Raw genomic sequence first — 26804 nt, 5'->3', positions numbered from 1 at the left:
ATGATATGGGCAGGCATAAGCTACGGACAACAAACACAATTGCATTTTATCAATGGCAATTTGAATGTACAGAGATACTGTGACAAGATCACCTCATTTTTCAGCCCTATGTCGCAAGGATCTGTACACAATTCCTGGGAGCTGAAAATGTCCTTGTCCTTCCATGGGCTGCATACTCACCAGACATGTCACCCACTGAGCATGTTTGGGATGCTCTGGATCGACGTGTATGACAGCGTGTTCCAGTTCCCACCAATATCCAGTAACTTTGCACAGCCATTGAAGTGTGGGACAACATTCCACAGGCCACAATCAACCGCTTGATCAACTCTATGTGAGGAGATATGTTTTTTTATTTTATTTTAATTTCATCTTTATTTAACCAGGTAGACTAGTTGCAACTGCGACCTGGCCAAGATAAAGCAAAGCAGTTTGGCACATACAACAACACAGAGTTACACATGGAATAAACACACATACAATCAATAATACAGTAGAAACATCTATATACGGTATGTGCAAATGAGGTAGGATAAGAGAGGTAAGGCAATAAATAGACCATGGTGGCGAAGTAATTACAATATAGCAATTGAACACTGCAATGGTAGAATGTGCAAGTAGAGATACTGGGGGAGCAAGATAAATAAATAAATACAGTATGGGGATGAGGTAGATTGGATGGGCTATTTACAGATGAGCTATGTACAGCTATGTTGCACTGCATGAGGCAAATGGTGGTCGAACCAGATACTGACTAGTTTTCTGATCAACACCGCTACTTTTTTTTAAGGTATCTGTGACCAATAGATGCAGATCTGTATTCCTAGTCTTGTAAAATCCACGAATTAGGGCCTAATGAATTTATTTCAATTGACTGATTTCCTTAAATAAACCTTAACGCAGTAAAATCTTGATATTTTTGCATGTTGCGTTTATAGTTCAGTGTATTATTATTATTAGTTAATGTAATCTTTATGTAACTAGGCAAGTAAATTCTTATTTACAATAACGGCTACACCAGACGACGCTGGGCCAATTGTGCGCCGCCCTGTTGCACTCCCAATCACAGCCGGTTGTGACACAGTCTGGAATCAAACCAGGGTGTCTGTAGTGACGCCTCAAGCACTGAGATGCAGAGCCTTAGACCGCTGCGCCACTCAGGAACCCTATTATAAACAAATGTTTTGTGTGTGTGCGTCGTGAGAAATTCTTTGGAAAGAAATTGCGTCCCCCAAGTTGGAATACCACTGCTGTATGGAGAGGTCTTGCGTTTTGAACACAAGCTTGACACTGATCAACACGACCTATCAGCTGCAAGGTTATAACAAAAAAAGCAGGTGACAGACATTGTAATCAACCACTGACAGGAACGGCTTGGGCTTTACAACGAGTAGCCAATCAGATTTGATAGATGTCTACTAAAGCGGATTTAGTCAGATAGGAAGAGGCGAAGCGAGAAGCTTAAATCCGCCCCATATCTATCCGCGTGATAAGTAAACAAAGTTTTTTTTCTTCTTCTTCTTTCTCTGGAGGTCTATGAGAAGAGTGTCGAATTTGGTCAACTAAAAATGGAATTCGCTACGTGAGGCTTATTTGATCGATTATTCGTTTCGTAATGTTTATGTTGTTACACATTCTGATATAGGTGGGTGCACGTGGCATTCCAGTAACTTTGAGAAAAACGATTTTATATCAGTTGTGTCCGTCGTTCACACGCGAATCTGCCCTCTCATTGGCTAGAATGTTCCCACCTGATCGCGCCTCCCTTCTACCTTTGCGGACATGTAATTCCATTGTTAGAGCGGTCAGTCGACTATCTTGTCAATATAGATAATATTTGATTTAATACATGTCTTGACTCCCTCCTCTTTATGTGCTGCGCCATTTCGTGCAGGGTGTAACCAGTTTCTTATAGCTACAAGAAGTCTACATCAGCACTATATTGACAGATTTTGCTGAAATATAAGTCATTTTAACCTTTAAGCTCCTGGTGAGTATTTTGATTCAAGACTGTTTTGATTTTTTTTTCTCTGACTCCAATATCTTTGGATTTTTTTTATTTTTAACGCCATTTATTTTTCTATTTGAGCGAGCGGTTAGCTAGCTAACTATTAGTTAGCTCATCATGGTTCCATCACAGAGTTTTTAAACATACTGATGTAACGTTACTTACTGAATTTGGTTCCATTAGCGTTTTAGCAAGCTAGCTAGCTAGTTGGCCCGGCAACATGCTGGCTAGAAGGATCCTTAACATTTTTGCTAGCTTTTTTGCCATATATTTTGTTGTTTTGCAAATTAAGTTCATGATTGTGTAAGTTGAGCTAGTTAGTTTGGCTGGTTGGCTATGCTGCAAGCTAAAGTTAACCTTGTGGAATCTGTTTTTAACGTTAACATTTTTTTACTAGCAATCTTCCTTGTTGCACTTTGATTTTGGCCGGTGGTGGTTTTTACATTTTTGTGATTGATTAGCTGGTTTTGGAGTCCTTGGATATCCACAGAAAGACTGATACAGGAACGCTATTTTTGCGGGAATTGTTTTTTTTCTGCAAGAAATGCTGGTTGGCCATTTTTTTTCCTGGACTCGTTTTTCACATAGATACGTCATTGATATTTTACTTAGATAATATTAATGTGGCAGAACACAAGGACATTTGTACTTTTTGTTACCACTAATTAAACGTTACTTTATGAATAATGCAGTTATGTACTCTGTCCTTACTCAGTCTCACTTTGCTAGACCCTAAACCAAGGTATAGCTAGCTAGATCACAGCTTTGTATATTAATGTTGTATTACAGTGTGCCGATTGTGAGTTTATTTAGGCCTTCCTGGCTAGGGGTGTGTTTTTTCAAATCGGTCCAGATGGAATAGTAATTATTTTAATATACCTGATTTGATCAAGTTTCTTCGTAGACTAAACAATAGCGGTAGGTGCAGCTCAAACGACATTGACAGTCCACTCTCCGTTTTGATAATAGCTAGTACAGTAGTTACATTTACTTTGGAAGTGGTGCTTTGCCTCAGGTCCCCTCCCTGCCAGAGACCTCGGCGTTGATTGATCAGGTTGTTTGTGTGTCTAATTACTGGGACAAGTGACAAAGTCTCTAAATCTATGTCATACTAATTGTTATTATTTGGAACGGTAACATGCTGGTTAGAGGGATCCATAAGCTAGAAATGTCATTCAAACTTTAAAATGTGCATAGAGGTCAGGACCATTGTGCTTTGTAGACAACTTTTTGATATATTTTATACTTTTTATGATTACTTGTGTGCTCTGGGCAGGATTGAAATGAACCCAACTTTCATTTACCATGTGAAATACTCTGGTACAAAACTCTGTTTTGAATGAGACTTTACTTTATGACCAATTATCCTATTTACACGTAGTCAATTTGTAGTGTTTCTGACTCATATCTGTTCCTCGTATGCTGTTTTCTAAATGAGAGGTTTTAGGAGCAATTGCTCTAAGCTTTTTGTCCAATTTTTAAAGGGATTTATTTCTTCAACATTCTAACATGATGACTAAACCGTCTCAGCGTGTGCATGTTGATTTGTATATCCCCCTAGACACATTCATGGACATTTAGTTAGCTTGCTGTTGCTTTCTAATTTGTCCTGGGAGATAAACATTGGGTTGTTTTACCTGCATATTAGGGATGCACCGATATTATTTTTTTGACCGATATCCAATATTTTCCTTGCCAGAAAAACAATACCGATTTTATTTAAAATTTAGTTGGTTGAAACATTCTGATCAAAAAGTTTGTTGGCATTTACTTATGTCCCAATTACCAGTAAACAATCAGCCTATTTATTTCAATTACTTGTTGTTCACTTGTTCAGTCGCAACCAGGATTTCATCATGTAAAGCAGTTAAGTTTCAGCTTTGTCCGTGGCCTCTTCCTCGGTGTCACTGTGTCCGTTTCCATCTTGTCCAGCTGTGTAACATTTCACGTAAACGCTGTTTCTTGCATTGAAGAAGCGGTCCTTGTACCTAGCATCAAGCTTGGTGGCGACACAGTAAAGAGGCTGAGAGAATGCCACGGAATCGCTTGTCCACAGCCTCTGGTAGAGTACTTTTGCAATTTGTGGAAACTAGCAGTTTTGAGCAGGCAATTCAATACCATGACAGAGGATATCACATCTGCTGCAGACGCAGTTGTTCGAACGGAGCTAGCGTGTTCATGTTCTCAAATGCCATTGAAATGGCAGCAGCGGTATGAGAACCAGCACATTCTTGAGCATGCAATACGGCTTTCCTCAGTACGAAATCCTCGTCGACCTACTGTGCTGTCAGGCTGACATCGCTGGTCCAAATGTCAGTCGTGAAGCTAATAGCGGTGACACCCATAGCACGTAGCTCATGGATGTGCTTTCCAACAATACTGTGAAACTCCGGTTGAGCAACATCTGAAAAGTTGCGCCTACTTGGTAGTGTCCGGGGCTTGAGGTGCTTGACCAGTCGGCGAAAGCCAACATCATCCACGACAGAGAACGGTTGATTGTCAAGGGGAATGAATTCCATTATCTTGGCACTAATGCATTTCGCCTTTGAGTTGTCTCGCTGAAATGTTCTTACTCTTTCAAATGATTGCTCGACTTGAACTTGTTTAGTTGTTGGATGTGTGCGCTTAGTATTTTTATGCTTTTGTTCTGTGTAGGGCTGTATTTTTCGTGGCGTCGTTACATCTACTTACATTACATAGGTATGAACATCAGCTTTGACATCGTTTATGCACATTGGCGTTAAACTATACAGGGCCGATGTTGGCATTTTTGGCTAATATCGGCCGATTCCGATATGCTTACCGATATATCGTGCATCCCTACTGCATATGGTCTTTTTTGCTGAGTCTTAGTAGAATTTGACTTATTTTCAGTCGCACCATGTGTTCTCTACTCCAACAATTAATCCACAGATAAGATGGGAAACCTAGTTAGTTTTTAGTTTCCTTGATTAATCTCTCGTTCATTCTTCTGTAGATTTTATATGGCTGTTGGCAATGAACTTTAAGGTATATTACCGCCAGCCACCGACTGGTATGTGGATCTCGTTAATCTTTCTATCACTCATGTGGGTAGCCTATATGCTCATAAAAACCAATGAGAAGAAGCGGAACTTGCAGCGCATTAGCGCCTGGCTACACAGACGCCTGCAAGCAGTTTGGGTTAAATTATTGAATAACGTGAATTTATTTTGCAAGCTATCACACAATGCAGGTGGTCTGGTAAGCATGTAAAGCTCCCCATTGTTAGTCACATGATTTCCAACATTCCATTCAGGTTTGGAAATTAACAACTGCCGAATGCTGGTAGATTGTCACTGGCGGGTCACAGAGCATTTGGGAACAGTTTTAATCCAAAACCCACATGTAGAAGTTGGTCGAAATTGACAAAGGCTAATAAAGTGTGACTTTCTCCTCGTTTCATGACCAGTTACGTAGTTTAGTTCGCGTTCTTGGTTGTTTTTCAATGTTAGTTTGAGTTTGCCGCAACTGTCTACATCTAGGAAGACGTCAGAGATTTACCATGGTAACGGCCTGTCCCTTAAAGGGCCAGCTGAAAATGTTTCTCAACTAATGTTTGTGCTTGATTGAGCATGCATCACTCCTAAACTTGTATTCATTGTTGTGTCTACATTTCAACTTAGGAGCACCTCATGTACTCCTTGTAAAAAATGTTAGCGTAGAGCCCCGAACTATAATAATGATAAGCTGTATCACTCAGCTTTTTGGCAGGGCAGGCTTGATGTTCAGTTCGAGCCGTTTCTGTTTTTATTATTGGCTCTGAATTGTTTCTTAACATGCATTGGTTAAAAGACGCAGGTCACAAAAAAGAAATGAAATTAAGCAATGTACCCCATTACTTATTACTAGTAGTACATTTCTTGTTTTTGAAACATTAGAAAGCGTGCTCATTTTTGAAACATTAGAAAGCGTGCTCATTTCTTTTGTGTGCAAATAATGAGAAAATAATTTTTTAATTATACAAAATATTTTTAAAAATCTACCTGCCACAGTGGCTGGTGGACCTAATAGTTAATTTCCCACCCTGGTTCCTTTCACTGTGAACAATGCAACTTTTGACACATCTACTTTGACAACTTTCCCAACAAGTTCAACAAAGTTAGTGTGTGGGATCTTCCTCCACTGCCATTAAAATCTGGAATCCAAACATCTTTTACAGATCTAGAGGTACACATGTTTTCAGTGTTCGTAAGGTCATGGATTTTTTAAATGGTGTTTTCCAGGTCCGAAAAGTTTGGGAAAATCCTAACAGTTTTGGAGAAGTTATGGATTTTAATTTCTGTTAATGTAATTTAGAGATAGTTTAAAATATTGTATCAATTAAATAAAAATCTACATATCAGCCAGGATCAGAATGACACTTTAGCGCATCTGTTTATGCACATCACCTGCATGTGTGCGAGACGAGTAGACCGTTGCTCAAGGAGAGCGAGACAATCGGACATAACAGGACCGGGTAGGCCTATATAGCCTATATGATAGAGAACAGACCAACTAGGTAGCCAATTCAAACATATCTTGTACCCTGTAGTTAACTGTTTAGCTATTATTAGCATGTATTGATGTTTTCGTCATGGCCCAAAACTTTCCACTGACACTCCTGAATAAGGCCATACAAAATTGAATCATTTAAACGATAAATACAATGTTGATTAATTTGAACCAGTGTTTCCCAACCCTGGTCTTCGAATACCCCCAACAGTACACGTTTTTTTTTTTGTAGCCCAGGACAGACACACCTCATTCAACTCATTGAAGGCTTGATGATTAGATGACAAGTTGAATCAGGTGTGCTTGTCCAGGGTTACAATGAAATGTGTACTGTTAGGGGTACTCCAGGGTTGGGGAAACACTGATTAAAAAATGTATATTTTTGACAAAAACAAATGATTCACTTCGCCATTGTATTAGTTGGGATTTGGTTCAATTGTGATTAATCGAAATGTGAAACAAAATAATAATTTGACAATTGCGACCAGTAATTTTAGGAAAAAATATTAAATGTAGCCTTTTGGACTATGTGTCTTCAACTTGTTATATATACTTCCAGTTGATTTGGGCATCCAATGTATTGGACATTGCAACTCAATAGATGCTTCTCAGTCTGCAAAGTAAACACTTCTAAAGTAGCTAAAATTGACTTAACTAGAAAATATAAATTTCCTGTAAATTCGTGGGCTTGCTTCAGCTGAATAAAAATATTTGTAGCCTACCACAGCCATTTGATCTTTGATATGAAATTAGTGAATTACTTCAAGGCATAACTTATTTGGTTGTAATTAGTGAAGCACAGAGATGGAATTTGTCCGATTACGATATTTTCCTTGTCATTTTTTAAAACAGATATTTTAAGATTTTAGCGGCATTCTAGTACAGTTAAATAGTTAGACTACTGCATCCATGTGTGTTAAGGCACTGCATCCCGGGGCCAGACGCATCCACTACAGTCCCTAGTTCGAATCCAGCTGTGTCACATCCGGCTGTGTCACATCCGGCCGTGATTGGGAGTCCCATAGGGAGGTGCACAATTGGCCCAATGTTGGCCAGGGTAGGCTGTCACTATAAATAAGAATTTGTTCTTCACTGACTTGCCAAGGTTACACACACCACACTGACCCAAAAGTTATTTAGTTGGTATTTACGTATGTCCTTATTTTACCAGTAAAACATAATCAAAACCCATTTTTTTTGCTTGCTGTTTCATTACGTCGTTTCATTCTCAACCAGGATTTCATCATACAGTACATGTCAAGCAGTGAAGTTTCAGCTCTGTCTGTCCGTCTCCTCTCTTCCTCTGTGCGTACTGTCACTGTGTCCATTTCCATCTTGTCCAGCTGTGTATGTAACATTTCACGTAAACCCTGTTGCTTGTCTGCATCAATGTAGCGGTCCTTGTACATAGCATCGAGCATGGTGGCGACACAGTAAAGCGATAATGCCACCGACTCGCTTGTTCACAGCCTGTGTAGACAGTTTTGTTGAGCAGGCGTTTCAATGCCTTGACAGAGGGTATCTCTTCTGCTGCAAGCGCAGTTGATGATCTTATTTCTCGAGTCAATTGTTCGAATGGAGCTAGTGTGTTCATGTTCTCAAATGCCATTTGAAATGGCAGCAGCGGTATGTCAACCAGCACATTCATGAGCATGCAATATGACTTTCCACAGTACGAAATCTGATGACCCACTGTGCTGTCAGACTCAGCATGCTCATGGGGCTGATGTCGCTGGTCCAAATGCCAGTCGTGTAGCTAATAGCAGTGGCGCTATTACTGTGTAACTCCGGCAGGGCAACATCTGAAAAATGGCGCACTTGGTAACGTTAGTCTGTTTAGGTGCTCGACCAGTCGGCGAAAGCCAACATCACCCACGACAGAGAACGATTGATTGTCAAGGGCAATAAATTCCATTATCTTGGCATTAATGGATTTCGCCTTTGAGTTGGCTCGCTGAAAGGTTCTTACTCTTTCAAATGACTGCTTGACTTGACTGCTCGATCCACACAGCAGACATTGTGGGCTAGGTTAGGAATGCTGTGTTGCACGTGTAGGGCTAAATTTTAAGTGGTGTCATTACGTCATCTACCTACGTTATATAGGTATGCATGTCAGCTTTGACATCGGTTTTGCACATTGGCGTTAAACTAGACACCGGGCCGATACCGACGTTGCCGTTTTTAGCTAATATCGGGTGATTCCAATATGTTCATCGACTATATCGTGCATCCCTAATTAAAACCCTTGAATGAGTAGGTCTGATCCCATGTACCATCTTCTGTCATTGTACAAGGCACTTAACCCCACAAAGTAGAATACCTGTTAGGCAGCTGTGTAAAACACGTGGTCAACTGGGGAGCTACTGGGTGTGCAGGTTTTTGATCAAGCCCTGCTCAAACAGCCAATTTCTCAAGGTCTGGTTGATCAACTCATTTCTCAAATGTGGTTTGTTAGAGGGGGACTGGAATAAAAGCTTGCACACCCATTAGCTGTCCTGGAGGATGGTTGGCCACCCTTGATATAGAACATTGAAACTAGGGATGCACAATATTCAAATATTTATAAAAATTGGTGACGATATCGGAATCGGCTGATATTAGCTATAAAAAAATGTCAACATCTGTATCGGCCCGATGTCTAGTTTAACGCCGATGTGCAAAACCAATGTCAAAGCTGACGTGCATACCTATATAACTTTAGCCCTACACGTGCAACACAGCATTCCTTAACTAGCCCACGATGGCTGCTGTGTGGATTGAGCAGTCAACAAGTCAAGCAGTCATTTTAAAGAGAATTCAGCAAGACAACTCAAAGGCAAAATTTATTAAAGCCAAGATAATGTAATTCATTGCCCTTCACAATCAACCTTTCTCTGTCGTGGGTGATGTTGACTGTCGCCGACTGGTCGAGCACCAGTACACACTAACGTTACCAAGTGCGCTATTTTTCAGATGTTGCCCTACCGGAGTTACACAGTAATAGCGACGCTGCTATTAGCTACACGACTGACATTTGGACCAGCTATATCAGCCCCGTGAGCATGCTGAGTCTGACAGCACAGTGGGTCATCAAGGATTTCGTACTGAGGAATGCTATATTGCATGCTCAAGAATGTGCTGGTTCTCATAACGCTGCTACCATTTCAATGGCATTTGAGGAAATGTTTGAAACATGAACACGCTAGCTCCATTAGAATAACTGACTCGAGAAAGATCACCTGCGCTTGCAGCAGATGTGATACCCTCTCATGGCATTGAAATGCCTGCTCTAAACTTTCCACACAGGCTGTGAACAAGCGATTTGGTGGCATTATCGCTTTACTGTGTCGCCACCATTCTCAATGCTATGTACAAAGACCGCTACGTCGATGCAGACAAGCAACAGGGTTTACGTGAAATGTTACATGCATACACAGCTGGACAAGATGGAAACGGACACAGTGAGAGTGTGCACCGAGTAAGAGGCCACGGACCAACAGCTGAAGCTTCACTGCTTGACATGTACTGTATGATGAAATCCTGGTTGAGAATGAAACGACTGAACAAATGAACGGCACAGCAAGTAAGTGAAATAGGTTTTGATTGTTTTTACTAGTATTGGGGATATATGTAAATGCCAACAACTTTTTGGTGTGTAACCTTTATTTAAGTAGGCAAGAATAAATTATGAAGAATAAATTCTTATTTATTATGACGGCCTACCCTGGCTAAACCCGGACGACGCTGTGCCAATTGTGCGCAACCCTATCCTATGGGACTCCCTATCACGGCCGGATGTGATACAGCCTGGATTCGAACCAGGGACTGTAGTGATGCCTCTTGCACTGAGATGCAGTGCCTTAGGCCGCTGTGTGTGTGTACTATTTAACGGTTCTAGAATGCTTATAATGCTGCTAAAATTTGTTATCGGTATCTTTATTTTTTTTGGCAAGGAAGACATCGGCCAAAAATGTAATATCGGTGCATCACTAGTCTATGCTACATCAAAACTATGAAATAACATATATAGAATCATGTAGTAACCAAAAAAGTGTATCAAATCAAAATATACACTGCTCAAAAAAATAAAGGGAACACTTAAACAACACAATGTAAATCCAAGTCAATCACACTTCTGTGAAATCAAACTGTCCACTTAGGAAGCAACACTGATTGACAATAAATTTCACATGCTGTTGTGCAAATGGAATAGACAAAAGGTGGAAATTATAGGCAATTAGCAAGACACCCCCAATAAAGGAGTGGTTCTGCAGGTGGTGACCACAGACCACTTCTCAGTTCCTATGCTTCCTGGCTGATGTTTTGGTCACTTTTGAATGCTGGCGGTGCTTTCACTCTAGTGGTAGCATGAGACGGAGTCTACAACCGACACAAGTGGCTATGGATGCCTGACCCATAATTTAAAAAAAATCTATGAACATATTGATGCTGTTGCATAATCTGTCATTAAAAGTACCTGAAGTATATTGCATCTCTCTCTCCGAAACAAGTTGATAGGCTAGGCAATTACACATCAATAGCAGAAAGAGTGTCCCCTGAATTTGCTCCTCTATAGGATTGCCCTGAACCCTGTTTTCTCTGTATTTGGCTCATAATTGAATTATGTACAAAACCCAACCAGGTAAGACTGTAATAACCATGTACATACAATGTCACTGAGGTGTGTTCTCTGTCGCCCGCCTTAGTATAAGTCGTGGGGCGAAGTTCTGCGTTCTGAGAGGGTGCTGATGAAGTTGTAGTTTTTGCTGAGAGCACCCAAGACACCTGGCCGCACACACTGGCCCTGCGCTCAGTGTCAGAACTGACTGACTGACAGACGATCGCCCTGCACACAGACACTATGGAGTGAGTGATTGGTTATTTAACCCCCAACGGTTGTTAACGTCTCCTTTTTTGACACTCAGGTTGTATGCAGTGCCAGTGAGATCTCAGTCCCTAACGTCCGATTTGTGCCCAAACTCCTTTGCCCAGCTTTCCTTAAATTACCACATATTCCACTAATATTATAAGCATCTAATTTGTACACACTCAAGCCCTTTCCCGACCATATGCTTACAGTGCTAAATAGTAGCCCATAGTGTGACATTCTCAATGTTCAAGCACTTATCCATTTACTACTTTGAGACAATTGTTAACTATGGCCCCAGATGTGAAATTCAGGCAATATGAAACAAACCCTGCAACAACCTGCTACAGGTGGATTGGAACACACACATTGCCCCATCCACACTGTGCTAATATAATACCCTGTTTTCTGAAGTCATGGACACCCGTGTGCATCTGTTTCTGCCTGGAAATGTGAATTGTATTAAGCTATTGAATGAGTTTTGGTTTGTGTATGAAATGGGGTGTGCAGCTTCTGTAGGTCAGCATAAATACGACGTTATGGTAACAGAAGTTGTCTGATTATTTGTGCTTATCCTGGATCCTTTTTTACAGCAGGACCTCCTGGATTTGTGTCATGTGCACCACACTAGACATACATACCGTATATGTACTACTGATATTAAAGGGATACTTCCAGGCCCTTTATCTACTTCCCCAGAATCAGATTAACTTGTGGATACCATTGTTATGTCTGTGTCCAGTATGAAGGAAGTTCAAGGTAGTTTTCCGTACCAATGCTAACTAGTGTTAGCATAATGACTGGAAGTTTGTGGGTATCTACTATACATGCTAGCAGAATGCGCAATGACAAAGTCTATGGGTAACGTTAGTTAGCATTGGCTCGCAAAACTACCTCGAACTTCCTTCATACTGGACACTGAGACAGCAATGTTATCCACAAATTAATCTGACTCTGGGGAAGTAGATATAGGGTCTCATTGCCAAAATCCAAAGTATCCCTTTAAGGCTAATGGTTGTTACACTACCAACACATGGGACATCGGAGACTGATTTTAAGATACGGCACAAACAAATTTGTGCAAGCTACATGGCTGGAGCATGAGATGCTTAAACTATTTTACATATTTTGGTGATACTATTGATATAATATTACACTGAACAAGGTCAACAGTGTTCATTCTGAACATTCCCTGCCACTCGTTTTGATTGTATATAAAGATGGTTGAGTAGTTTTATCTTGTATTGACACAGTTAATAATTGGTTTCGCCCGTCTCCCCTCCTCCACCAGTCTGTCCCCCACCACCAGCAGCCTGATGGCCAGCAACGTGACCAACAAGACGGACCCGCGCTCGCTCAACTCGCGGGTCTTTATCGGGAACCTCAACACACTCCTGGTCACCAAGGCAGACGTGGAGGAAATCTTCAGCAAGTATGGCAAGATCGTGGGCTGTTCTGTGCACAAGGGCTTTGCCTTTGTCCAGTTCGCCAACGAGAGATGTGCCCGGGCCGCTGTAGGGGCTGAGGATGGACGCATGATCGTGGGACAGGTGCTGGGTAAGGACTAAAGCCAGCCTGGGGCTGGTGAGCAATGCCTCAAACTCACGGTTCTATGGGTATTGTGCAAAAATAAGAGTAAAAAAAAAAATGCCTCTGTAATAGACTGAATATGAATAAAGATTGTATTTCCAACTGCCAACCAAGACTGACTGTCTCTCTCTTCCTCAGACATTAACTTGGCTGGAGAACCCAAACCCCACAGGTCAAAGACCGCAAAGCGCTCGGCGGGAGACATGTACAGGTCTGATTCAATGTAAAGAATCCCGTTTTTAAATATATCATATTTTGAACCTCTGGGTCTCCAAATGTTACTCTGATAATTCCTCTTCTCCACTGCATACGTGTATCTTATTTTGACAACTCTTTTTCTTCTCCCCACAGTAGTCCCACATTTGATCTGGACTATGACTTCCAGAGAGATTACTATGACCGGTGAGTCCAGGGCTTTGTCTGTTCCCACATCCTATGTTTTAGCTCTATTTGACTTATACTGAACAAAAATATAAATGCAACAATTTTACTGAGTCAGTTAGGGCTGTTTTCGGTGCGTATTACCGCTACACATGAGTCATGAAGGCAGTCAGATACCATGTGACCGTTTAGTCACGGTAATTATGCTTCTCCAAGCTCTGATGCTGGTCATTAGTAGCCTACCGAACTTGCTAACTGCCGGGTACTCGGCACTCTGTCCCTCTAATCACTGACATCAATACAAATGTATTCAAAAATCTAATCAAACACTTTGAGAGCCCATGAGCTCATATTGCGCAACATTTCAATAGGCTATGCAATTGTGTGAAAACGGAGTGATGGCCTCTACTAAAAATAGGATCAGCTTTAGGCCTACTTCTATTTATTTCTCAACTTTCCTAATATTAAGCACATTGCTTATATTTACAAAAGGAGTATAGCCTGGCTGGCATGAAAATAAACCACGGGGAAGCATCCTCCATTTGCTATTTAAGTGCATAGATTACATGTATTTTTTTTACCGCTGCCCCTGTTTCGATACAGGTGCATGATAATGGTTCATTCTAAATCAAAAACAAATTTCACACGTATATTATTTAGTATGTGTAAAGACCAGATTCAATCAAGAATAGTCTGATAGATGACAATATATGATTCCTTTTTTTGCGACTTTTTCTAATCATAGTCCCACACCTCATGTAACCTAGCCCATAGCCCTATGTTTTAATAAGGTTTGTATCACAACTAAAGTGGCCAAATAAATTAAGCACATTAATCCGCTTTACAAGGGATGTAGAGCGTAACTGGCATACATATGCAGCTTGTGAATTTCAAATTTGGGGAAGATAATTTTCACCATATAAATACACCTTATAAAGCATTACATGTATAATTGCATTTGCGGTCACTTTTGATAATGGTGTTTTCCGCTAATGGAACATTCGTGCATATAGCCTACTACCATGTGTGCGCATTGCTGTGCTTTTAATGTGAAGAAATAGTCTAATAGTTTATCAACATTTTAAGCTAAACGTTCTGATTTGTTGCATCAGCCATATTGTGTAAAAGTTTTTTTGATGGTCATGGTTGTATTAATTTGGGATCTATCGCATCCCACAACTGTCCCAGACTTTTTTTTTTATATATTTATTTCTCGCACAGAATAGAATAGGTCAACCTTTGTACTGTCAACCTTTGTACTTTGTATAGTAGATTGACATAGGCTAGTGCTTTTTCTGTTCGTTAGGCCTACTCATCTTGTTGGCTGACGAAAAGTAAATGTGGACAGTTCTTCCAATATCTTCAATATGCACTTCGGAATTGGATAAGGACTCGCGCAGTTGTGTCGGTCTTCACTTGTAGCCTGTGAGAAAGACCTGATCACGTACGTAATGGAGAGCGCAGCACTCATGGAGAAGGGCACAATGGCTACTCGCCGCAAAAGGCATGGATTTCGTTTTTAGGGTGCATTAAGGCCACACGGGATGCTGTCTTGAAATTCTAGGCATTATCAAGTGCTTGTCAAATTGGGAATGACTGATGTAATGTGTACAGCCTGTGCAAAAAAACTAAGCATCATTAGTCTCATCATGCAGCCTTACAATGTATTAACCCTTGTGTTGTCTTCAGCGTCAAAAATGACCCACCACTATGTTTAACAGCAGAGAGAACCCCCTAAATTATATATTTTTTTACTTGAAATTTGATGACTTTTTCTAGAGTGGCCAACATTAGAAAATGTGTAACATCGCCTTTGTTCATATTTCCATGAAGGCTGTACACCAGCAGGGTACAAAGATTGTCTTCGGGTCAATTTTGACCCGGCAGTTATAAAATAATTTATACACCACACACCCACAGAAAATGAGATTGTGTGCTACTGATTGAACTCAGCCAGCAGCTCCTGACGAGGAAGATCACCATGGTTGGCACAGTTAGAAAGAACAAGCCTGAGCTCCCTCCTGCAATCCTCGCAACAAGGGGGAGAGAGGCCTTCTCATCAGTTTGCCTTCACCCCCACCACCACTCTAGTTTCTTAACTCCCAAAGAGGAACAAGAATGTGGTCCTCCTGAGCACACTGCACAAAACGGCTGAGATCAGTGATCGTGAGGACAGGAAGCCAGCCATCATCCTGGACTACAACCACAACAAAGGAGGCGTGGACAACATGATTGGAATTTACAGCTGCATGAGGATGGCTGGCCCCTGGTCATCTTCCATAACATCATTGATGTGTCCTCATACAATGCCTTCGTGATATTGAACAAGATCAACCCTAACTGGATGCGGATCAAGAGGGAGTTTCTGGAGCAGCTGGGAAAGGCACTTGTAACCCCACACATTCAAAGAAGAGAAAGCCTCCCCCGCACAGCAGCCTCTGCAGCGCTTGTGAAAGCTGTTCAGGGGGCTAAATCTTGTCCTGATCCACCTGAGGCTGCAGCTGGGGCAGACAAGAGGAGGAGATGCAAATTCTGTCCCCCAAAGAAGGACTGTAAAACAAATACTATGTGCTGCACATGTGAGAAATACATTTGCAAAGTCCATGCACACACACACACACACACACTTGCATACTGTCCTACATGTGCTAATTAGAGTTTATTGATTTATGTTCAAGTTTTTGTTTTGTATCTTATTTTATTCATATTTATTGTTTATACACCTTGTGGGTGGGGGCAATGGTTAAAAAATGGGAGAAGACTAGTATTTTGTAGTTGAATTCCTCATTGTACAGTGTATATAAGAATATATCACTATGTTGCCAAAAAATATTATACTTTTTTCCCTTCAATAAAATGCATTCAAAACTACCTTCTGCACATTTGTGCTACTTTCTTAGGCTATACAAGTGCTATCTCTTGCTAAAATATAAATGTTTACACCAATGCATTAATAATAATAATTGCCAGGTGTGTTGTAATAAACGAGTGGTTCCACTGATTAAATGCACTCTCTCTGCATTGTGAAGAGGGAAAACCCAGATATTCACAAAGTTTGTGACGAATGACATGTTTCTTGATGCAAAATAGACTTGGGGTTTAAGATTCAATGAAGCTGCTTTTATTTTAGGGGTTGAGTGAATTATACAGATTGTTAAGACTACACAAGGGTTAAAAATTGAAACATATAGCCCAGCATTTGTAGAACAACTAAAGTTACAATAACTCTAAATTAAGCATAAAGGAATACCTATTTCTTAACCTCAACACAGAGACGTATGTGCGCACTCCCTCAAATCGTTTGAAGAAAATATCCTTTCTATTTTATTCAGCTTTGCTCAACTGTATTCTTCATACTATACAATAATGCCACGGAATTCTAAGCAAATTTTGCCTGCTAAATGAACTAGTGTAGCCCACAACCATTTGGCAAAGCCAGATCAGGACCTAACATACTCTGAGTTGTCATTATGTTCTTCTGAAATAGACTACAATTTCTTCATATCTTGCTTCTTTAGACCGGTCTAAAATAAATAATGGATTTATTGTTAAGGTGTAGGCTATAAATGTAGATGTTCCAAAGGTCTGCATCAGTGGCTGTGTGTGGAAGCCAGGAGATGCTAAATGTGTCTGTTAATTAACGGTCAATTACCGTGAGACCGACCAGTTATTTGCTTGACAATCACCGGCTGACAATGTTGTGACCGCCGCAGTCCTAGTTACAGTTCATATATTGAAATAAATTCATTAGGCCCTAATCTATGGACTTCACTTGACTGGGAATACAGATATGCACATTGTACATTGAAATTGTCGCCAATAAAATGCAATTGTTTTCATTGTCAGTAGCTTATGCCTGCCCATACCATATCTCGACTGCCACCATGGGGCACTCTGTTTACAACATTGACATCAGCAAACCGCTTGCCCACACGACGCCATGCACAAGGCTGGTTGGACACACTGCCCAAATTCTCTAAAACGACGTTGGACATGACTTATGGTAGAGAAAATAACATTAAATTCTAGCAACAGCTCTGGTGGACATTCCTGCAGTCAACATGCCAATTGCATGCTCCCTCAACTTGAGACATCTGTGGCGTTGTGTGACACAACTGCACATTTTTGTGGATTTTTATTGTCCCCAGCACCTCTGGTGCACCTCTGTAATGATAATGCTGTGTAATCAGCTTTTTGATATGCCACAGCTTTCAGGTGGATGGATTATATTGGCAAAGGAGAAATTCTCACCAACAGTGATGTTAACAAATTTGTGCACAAAATGAGAGAATGAAGCATTTTGTGCATATGGAACATGTCTGGGATCTATTTCAGCTCATGAAATATGGGTCCAACACTTGTTGCGTTTTTATATTTTTGTTCAGTGTAGATAACTCAATATCCAAGAGGAATTAGTATAAAGGCAATAGTCTGTTCATTCATTCATTACTCACTCTTCTATTCTCAGAGTGTACTCGTACCCATCCCGTGTGCCCCCTCCTCCTCCACCCTTGTCCCGAGCAGTGATCCCATCCAAGCGCCCGCGGGTCAGCATGACTGGAGGGGGTAGCCGCTGCACCAAGGCCAGTTTCTCCTCTTCCTCCAAGAGCAGCCAGAGGGCATCCTCAAGAACAAGTCAGTGCCCAGCCCCCTCTGCTCTAGCCACTCGACTAGCACAGTAAACTTGCACATTGCCCAGTGGACTATTTGTAGCACCCTCATGCAGTACCTGCTGTCAATGCTCACCAGGGCCTAAAATTAACACCTGCCAAATGCGGGTAGATTTTGGCATTGGCGGGTAAGATGTCTATTTCACCTGGCGGGTGGTCAGAGCTCCACAGTGCGAGCATTTCACTTTCATTTGCGAATAGAATGATCCCATTTATAGTAAAAATAAATGCTGCAGTAACTTTTAAAGTATTTCTGCCATTTTTGTTTCATAGCTGGTAAATTAATCGCACAAAGTCAAAGCTCTACATAGCCTATTCCACCTCGCGCTGCAACACTGCCTGGCTGGAGGCTGTGTGCATTTTGAAGAGCTGAGTGACAGATTCATTTTTAGAAGCGCTGCGCATAGGCATAAAAGTTGGTCTAATTTACTTGAAACCAGAGTCTACTGAGGTGAGACCTTGTTTCTTGGCTAGTTACATTGTTTTGTTCACAAGATAGAATAACAACCTATGTTTGCGTTTCAACTGCTAGGGAAGAGAAGACTACCCTTAATCTATTCACACTCAATCGCACAGGCACAAACATAACAAGTCGTGTTACCACGGTAACCTCCCGTCCTTAAAAGGGGCAGCTAAAATGTTTTGTCTCATCTGTGATATTTTGGTTAAAAGACCCAGGTCATGAAATGAAACAATAACCCATTACTTCTTACTAGTAATACATGTATTGTTTTAGGAACAATACAAAGCACATGTTTTCTTTTTTGTATTTTAGAGGGGGAAAAGTTGTGGGTGGTGGACCAAAAAAAAAAATTTTTATGCCCTGATGCTCGGTGCAGGGCTTGAGGGTAATCGCATGTTGCTAATAAAAGTTACTCTCACAGCACCCCATACAGAGCTTCATAAGGTATTGGGGTCAATCTCTTAAACCTTTATCCGTCTCTATTTTCTCTCTTTCTCTCAGTGAAAACAGATGACCTGCAGACCATCAAGAAGGAGCTGACAATGATTAAACACAAAGTAGACTACCTGCTGGAGAGCCTAGACCGCATGGAGAAGGACCACAGCAAGAAGTCAGGTAGGAGTGTCACCGTAACCATGTGATCAATGCTTTTATAAAAAGAAAGTCGCACACTGCTCCCAAACATTTACTGGGTATAGCAACCAATTTTTCGGGCATGCAGTGCCTCCTTCAGGGTTACATGGTAAATGTTTGAACCAGGTTACGTGGACAGTCAACTTTTATAACATAAAAAAAATAAAAATGAATGAGCTGGTTTGTACTCTGTATGTATACTGGAAATCTCAGCATTTCTATGACTTGTATGTACAGATAAGGGATTTCATTGTTCAACTTTTGATGACGCCTTTTTCTCTGGCTTGTTTGACCCGGATCGCACTCTTTCTGCGAGAAGATGAGAAGGGTGCAAAGCCTGAGCCTGGAGAGGTTTCCTCACAGCAGCACTGCAGCAACAAGGAGGAGAGCATCAAGAGGGAGAGGGAGGATCTCAACGACTCTGAGGAGGAGGGGGATCTGCTAGAAGAGGAGGAGGTGAGATGGAAGAAACGAGGGAGGGGAAGAGGAGAAAACATATTGATGAATGGTAGTATGTTGAAGTGTGTTTAACACTGATCAAAAATGTAAAAACAACATGCAACAACTTTAAAGATTTTACTGCGCTACAGTTCATATAAGGAAATCAGTAAATTGCAATAAATTAATTAGGCCCTAATCTATGGTTTTCACATGACTGGGAATACAGATATTCATCTGTTGGTCAGAGATACATTTAAAAAAGGTAGGGGCGTGGATCAGACAACCAGTCAGTATCTGGTATGACCAATATTAGCCTCATGCACTGTGACATCTCATTTGCATAGTTGATCAGGCTGTTGATTTTGGCCGGTGGAATGTTGTCCCACTCCTCTTCAATGGTTGTGCGAAGTCACTGGATATTGGCGGGAACTGGAACACAGTCATACACATCGATCGCAAACATGCTCAATGGGTGACATGTCTGAGTATGCAGGCCATGGAAGAACTGAGACATTTTCAGCTTCCAGGAATTGTGTACAGATCCTTGCGACATGGGGCTGTGCATTATCATGCTGAAACATAAGGTGATGGGGGCGGATGAATGGCACGACAATGGCCCTCAGGATCTCGTCACTATCTCTGTGCATTCAAATTGCCATTGATAAAATGCAGTTGTGTTCATTGTCAGTATCTTATGCCTCCCCACACCATAACACCACCGCCACCATGGGGCACTCTGTTCACAACGTTGACATCAGCAAACCGCTTGCCCACATGATGCCATCTGCCCCGGTACAGTTGAAACTGGGATTCATCTGTGAAGAGCACACTTGTCCAGTGGCCATCGAAGGTGAGCATTTGCCCACTGAAGTTGTTTATGACCCCCGATCTGCAGTCAGGTAAAGACCCTGGTGAGGACAACGAGCACGCAGATGAGCTTCCCTTAGATGGTTTCTGACAGTTTGTGCAGAAATATTTTGGTTGTGCAAACCCAGTGTCATCAGCTGTCCGGGTAGCTGGTCTCAGACTATCCCACATGCGAAGAAGCTGGATGTGGAGGTCCTGGGCTGGCTTGGTTACACATGGTCTGTGTTTGTGAGGCCGGTTGGACGTACTGCCAAATTCTCTTGAAGTTGAGAGGCAGCTTATGGTAGAGAAATTAACATTCAGTTCTCTGACAACAGCTCTGATGGACATTCCTGCAGTCAGCATGCCAATTGCATGCTCCCTCAATTTGAGACATCGGTGGCATTGTGTTGTGACAAAACGGCACGTTTTAGTGATGTTTTATTGTTCCCAGGACAAGGTGCACCTTTGTAATAATCATGCAGTTTTAATCAGCTTACCTGTCAGGTGGATGGATTATCTTGGCAAAGGAGAAATGCTCACTAACAGGGACGTAAACCAATTTGCACTAAATCGTAGAGAAAACACGTATGGGAAAATTTCTGGTATGTTTTATTTCAGCTCATGAAACATGGGACCAACACTTTACATGTTGCATTTTATATTTGTTCAGTGTATTTGAGTAATTTTTATACTCACACCACCTAATATGCTCTCGCAGGTGAAGAGTCAACAAAGAGAGGAGGAGGATGATGATGAAGAGGAGGAAGGAGAGCATGTGGATGGAGACGACGATGGTGACAGTGTCAACGGAGATGAGGACTCTTAGACCACACGCAGACTGATGCACACTTGTACAGACAACACATCCACATGGCTTCCAGTGGCTCCTCCGACTCCTATTTTAATACCCGCACTACTACGAAACGTGAGAAAACGTCAATGCACACACTCAGAGAACACCTGCCCCCACTACCACCCTTCCGTTGTCCCACAGGTCTTTTATTTTTCTTGATGCAATTTAGTTTATCCCTGTTTCATCCCACTCCTATCATTGTGTTATTCATTTAGAATTGTCTTGCAGCCAGGTACATTGAAACTAGATGTAGAGAGAGAGCGGTATGAAGTGATTTGCTGTGCTACTGTTCCTCTTTTGACCAGCAGAGAGCAGAAATGGCTGTTCTCTGACCTGAGCCACAAGTCAAACCACCACATTGGCTTTACTAGCATTGGTAATCAAGCGATGACGACAACTTTTAAAGATTTAGTGAATGTTTAAAGAAAAATCTTCTTTTTTTAAATTGCCCACTTGAGTTTGTATGTTCCTGATTTTCATGTCATTATTCTTTTATACTACTTGGTCTAAGTTGTACTGTAATAATAAATTGCAATTAAATACTCAAATTAATTAGTAGTGCTTTATTTAATTGAAACAGGTTTTCAGATGCACACCTAATTTATCAGGTATTATTGTGTTTGGGTGAAGATAGCCCAACAATACGAAACTGGTGTGTTCTGTGGATCACCAGAGGGCACCGTTTGGATATCAGATCACTGCAATGTCCCTTCTCATATCCTTTATCATGGTTCTAGTTCAAGAACCTCCCAACCAGGCATGCAAACAGATGATGCGTTGGTGTTCATATAGGGAGTAGGTACACTAGGGCTGTCCCCATTGCGGAAGCCTAGACTAAAAGCCAATTTATGCTTGATCCGAAAATGTGGTTGGAGTCTCCATATGAAGTGGCAATTTTAGCATGTAAATCTTGGTGGGGCAAGCACCCCCATATATAATTTTTTTAAATCCATATTTTTAGATGCATGCCAGCAAAACCAATAAACAATGCATTACTTGCACTATAATGAATTGCACTATATGACAAACGGTGCCCACAACCTGTTAGGGCCTACATAAAACTGTCCCAACAGCAGAGCTTTATTTTCAGCACCATGGAGTGAATCCTTACCACTGCTACACCTGGCTACCAGCAGAGCCTTGTCTGGCAGGGAAACAGTTCATTCAGCCTCATTTACTGCCTTTTAAAAAAACATGGCTGACTTGGTTAAACAAATTTTGTTTCTACTGACAATTGAGATGTACAAACTGCATACGGGAATGATGAGCGGATAAGAGGCAATCTGTAATTTTGATTAAGACCTTAATGAGTGAGCTAGGACGGACGTAGTCAATATAACTACACTGCTCAAAAAAATAAAGGGAACACTTAAACAACACAATGTAACTCCAAGTCAATCACACTTCTGTGAAATCAAACTGTCCACTAAGGAAGCAACACTGACTGACAATAAATTTCACATGCTGTTGTGCAAATGGAATAGACAAAAGGTGGAAATTATAAGCAATTAGCAAGACACCCCCAATAAAGGAATGGTTCTGCAGGTGGTGACCACAGACCACTTCTCAGTTCCTATGCTTCCTGGCTGATGTTTTGGTCACTTTTGAATGCTGGCGGTGCTCTCACTCTAGTGGTAGCATGAGACGGAGTTTACAACCCACACAAGTGGCTCAGGTAGTGCAGTTCATCCAGGATGGCACATCAATGCGAGCTGTGGCAAAAAGGTTTGCTGTGTCTGTCAGCATAGTGTCCAGAGCATGGAGGCGCTACCAGGAGACGTGGAGGAGGCTGTAGGAGGGCAACAACCCAGCAGCAGGACCGCTACCTCCGCCTTTGTGCAAGGAGGTGCACTGCCAGAGCCCTGCAAAATGACCTCCAGCAGGCCATAAAGTGTTCCCTTTTATTTTTTTGAGCAGTGTATTTGTTCAGGACTTTTTTGGGGGAGGGGGACAAGCCTGAATCCTGAAGTCAGCAATCTTCAGGTCGGAGCTCTAGAAAGAGGCCCGAGTTCCTGACTTATATGCTCATCTTATTTTCTCAGACGGAGCTTTGTTTTTTTTCCGTAGTTCCCAGTTGTCTTGAACTCACTAAAGTCTGAGATTTCAGAGTTTCCAGGTGTTTTGGACGTGGCCGAAGTCATACTGGATTGACAGCATGGCCAATGTATTCAACCTTTTCTGGTCCATGGCATGTCAATGTTAATCCTTTTAAGCTTGGAAAAGAGACCCTTAAACACAGACTTGGACCACACACACTCTCCACTGAATAGCGGGCTAGTGATTGCTTTGCAATGCTTGCAGTTAGCCACTGATTCCTTCCAAACCACTCATTGTTGAATTTGCGATTTCCAACTTGTGTAATGTTTGTCCAATGGTCGATGAACACCGATACGTTTTATCTATAACTTCTCTTCATATGAAAAGGATTTGCCAGTAGATTGTCGACTTGATTCATGATGATGACTCCTTGAGTGAGTGACAGACCACCGAGGCAATCACGGCGCAACTAGAGAAGTACCACCCCCCACGCTCCGTATTTTCCAGCGGCTGCCCCACCAGCACAGAAAGCACTGTGCTCGGCTGAAACACTGGGGCTGCCTTACTCAAGGAAACAAAGTGTTTTATTAACTCAACAATTGTTTTATACATTGTTTGCAAACTGATATGTCACATGTATTAATGCCAAAATAACATGTAAAACAGACTTCTTTTTTTTTGCTAAACAGGTGGGGCTCACCTGCCCTGAATGACGGTCGCCATTGTCCATATGGAAGGTGTGACGTAATTGCGGAGGCATACAAAGGCCAAATCGAGCTCTGTACCACATCGCTGTGCGAACTCCCAAATGTTATAACAATGAGAGCTCTGAATAGGTGGGGGGCGGTACATCCTGTATAATCAAACTCACTTCCTTCACAACAGCTCTGTGCTGCTCCGCAAATCGCAATTAGTAAGGTCTGAATACCTTGACTTCTGCAGAGGCCATATCACGGTAAATGTTGCATGTCCATGCAGCACACAATGCACTTCTCTCTACAGAATTATCTCTCCCGCTAATTTGTGCACATTCATTGTTTCATAACTTCACTGTGAATTGTTTGCATTTTGATTGTTGGGGTCTATTCCCTACTACCAGTAGTAGCCTACATTTACCGTTAATTCCTAGAATTTCGAATCTACAATGTTTGGTTATGAACATTTCTGTTAATACATTCAATATATTATTATTCCAGTCTTATCATTCTCAATGTCGAAGTGGACACATTGTTTGCAGAGGGCACAACCTATGCTTCACTTGTGAGAAACACGTTTTGGTTTATTTCATTCCATTTATGAGTTTTGTCAATTTAGTCATTGTCTTTTGTTTGGAGCGCTCCTGTCAATGTTGAGTAAGGACGCAAACCTGATTACGCATAGAAGTAGGCCTATAGGCTATCCAGGCCTGCATGCAAATGTAGGCATATACAGTGTCTTCCTGAAGTATTCAGACCTCTTCACTTTTTCCACATTTTAAGTTACAGCATTATTCTAAAATGTATTAAATGTTTTTTCCCCCTCAATCTACACACATTACCCCATAATGACAAAGCAAAAAAAAAAAAAAAAGAATTTGTTGCTAATTTATTACAAATTCAACTATAACATTTACATAAGTATTAAGACCCCTTGACTCAGTACTTTGTTGAACCAGATTCGGCAGCAAATACAGCCGCGAATCTTCTTGGGTATGACACTACAAGTTTATCCGATTCTTCTCTGCAGATCCTCTCAAGCTCTGTCAGGTTGGATGGGGAGCGTTACTGCACAGCTATTTTCAGGCCTGTCCAGAGATGTTCGATCGGTTTCAAGTCCGGGCTCTGGCTGGGCCACTCCAAGGACATTCAGACTTGTCCCGAAGCCACTCCTGCGTTGTCTTGGCTGTGTGCTTAGGGTCGTTGACATATTGGAAGATGAATCTTCGCCCCCAGTCTGAGGTACTGAGCACTCTGGAGTAGATTTTCATCAAGGATCTCTGTACGTTGCTCTGTTCGTCTTTGCCTTGATCCTGAATAGTCTCCCAGTCCCTGCCACTGAAAAACATCCCCCACAGCATGATGCTGCCACCACCATGCTTCACCCTAGGGATGCTGCCGGGTTTCCGCCAGACGTGACGCTTGGCATTCAGGCCAAAGAGTTCAATCTTGGTTTCATCAGAGCAGAGAATCTTGTTTCTAATGTTCCGAGAATCTTTTGGTGCCTTTTGGCAAACTCCAAGTGGGCTGTCATGTGCCTTTTACTGAGGAGTGGCTTCCGTTTGGCCACTCTACCATAAAGGCCTGATTGGTGGAATGCTGCAGAGATGGTTGTCATTCTGGAAGGTTCTCCCATCTCCACAGAGGAACTCTGGAGCTCTGTCAGTGACCATCGGGTTCTTGGTCACCTTCCTGACCAAGGCCCTTCTCCCCTGATTGCTCAGTTTGGCTGGGCAGCTAACCTTAGGAAGAGTATGATTGAAAAACCTGTTTTCGCATTATGGGGTATTGGGTGTAGATTGCTGAGGACATTTTGTTTTATTTAATCCATTTTAGAATGAGACTGTAACATAACAAAATGTGTAAAAAGTAAATGGGTCTGAATACTTTAAGGCACTGTAAATGTGCCCATCTGGGGATCTGATAGTAGTTCTGATTGGCTTAAGGCACCAACACTAATGAGCTGTGGAGCTTCTCAAAGTAATGTTTTCTTCACCTCAAACAGCAAGCAGTCTGTTTTTACAACAATTGAGAATGATAATATTTCTAGCTCTCTCCCTTTCGATAAAGGGAAAAATGTCATGCTCTGATCCAGTGGAAATGTCATAAAATAGGCCTACCTGATTACTTCTTATCAGTGCTCGACTTGGACTAAAATAGGTTCCGGTACTCATTTTGGGTGCTGATACTGTTTATATTTAGGTGCAGGTGCTTCACAATTATTTTGAGATAATATTCTATAAGAGGAACAGGAGCTCAAGCAGTAGAACATTTGAGGTGCAGGTACTCCGCTCTTGTGAGCTCCTGCCCATGTCAAGCACTGCTTCTTATCCCTTGTGCAAATAGCCTACAGTTGTGTCTGACATGAATTCACTGGCGCAGGAAACAGAGGCCCAGAATATTTTATACGTTTGTTGAGCTTCGGGTAGACCCAAGTTAATAGTTTGATACAATGTTTCAAGTTTGTTGCAACCAATATGATTTATATGATATTTATTTTCACCAGGATATTTTCTACCTGCACAGGATGCAATGTTTTTATTTGTTGGCCTTATGTAGGCTATTTTTACATCGTTGACAATGGCAATAGAAGTTACTTTTTAGGTTTAGAATTTTCATTTAGATTTGGATAGAATTTTGATTGTATCTCAATCAGTGTGATGTGATTAAACAGCATTAGGCTGTTATAAATTAAATGAAACTATTCCATGAAAATGTGCATATGAAAACCATAACTGGCACACAGATTGGTAGAAATGGTAAGATAAATTTGCATTCCACGTGAGAAAAGTTGCAGACTCTTCTTGTAGCCTATTACCGACAACT

At 41.5% G+C, this 26804-nt stretch overlaps 1 protein-coding gene across 6 annotated transcripts; it reads left to right on the top strand.

Annotated features, from left to right (window-relative positions):
* Nucleotides 1-1405: 1405 nt before the first annotated feature.
* LOC129824245 (heterogeneous nuclear ribonucleoprotein C-like) lies at nucleotides 1406-21794 on the top strand. Of its 6 annotated transcripts, none has more exons than XM_055883727.1 (9): nucleotides 1406-1493; nucleotides 11206-11365; nucleotides 12658-12923; nucleotides 13095-13179; nucleotides 13308-13358; nucleotides 17806-17972; nucleotides 18972-19085; nucleotides 19423-19559; nucleotides 21112-21794. In XM_055883727.1, the coding sequence occupies exons 2-9, from the start codon at nucleotides 11361-11363 to the stop codon at nucleotides 21217-21219; spliced, it is 933 nt and encodes a 310-aa protein (XP_055739702.1). In that variant the 5' UTR covers nucleotides 1406-1493; nucleotides 11206-11360; the 3' UTR covers nucleotides 21220-21794. The 6 variants fall into 6 exon arrangements, with proteins under 6 accessions (XP_055739702.1, XP_055739701.1, XP_055739704.1 ...); XM_055883726.1 differs by lacking the exon at nucleotides 1406-1493 and adding an exon at nucleotides 1513-1804; XM_055883729.1 differs by lacking the exon at nucleotides 1406-1493 and adding an exon at nucleotides 1513-1990 and having other exon boundaries at nucleotides 13095-13167.
* The last annotated feature ends 5010 nt before the right edge of the window (nucleotides 21795-26804 follow it).

Source organism: Salvelinus fontinalis, chromosome 26 (assembly GCF_029448725.1).
Source record: "Salvelinus fontinalis isolate EN_2023a chromosome 26, ASM2944872v1, whole genome shotgun sequence".
In the NCBI taxonomy this organism is placed as follows: Eukaryota; Metazoa; Chordata; class Actinopteri; order Salmoniformes; family Salmonidae; genus Salvelinus; species Salvelinus fontinalis.
Note: the sequence above shows the minus strand (reverse complement) of the source record. Positions and strands in the feature narration are given on the sequence as shown.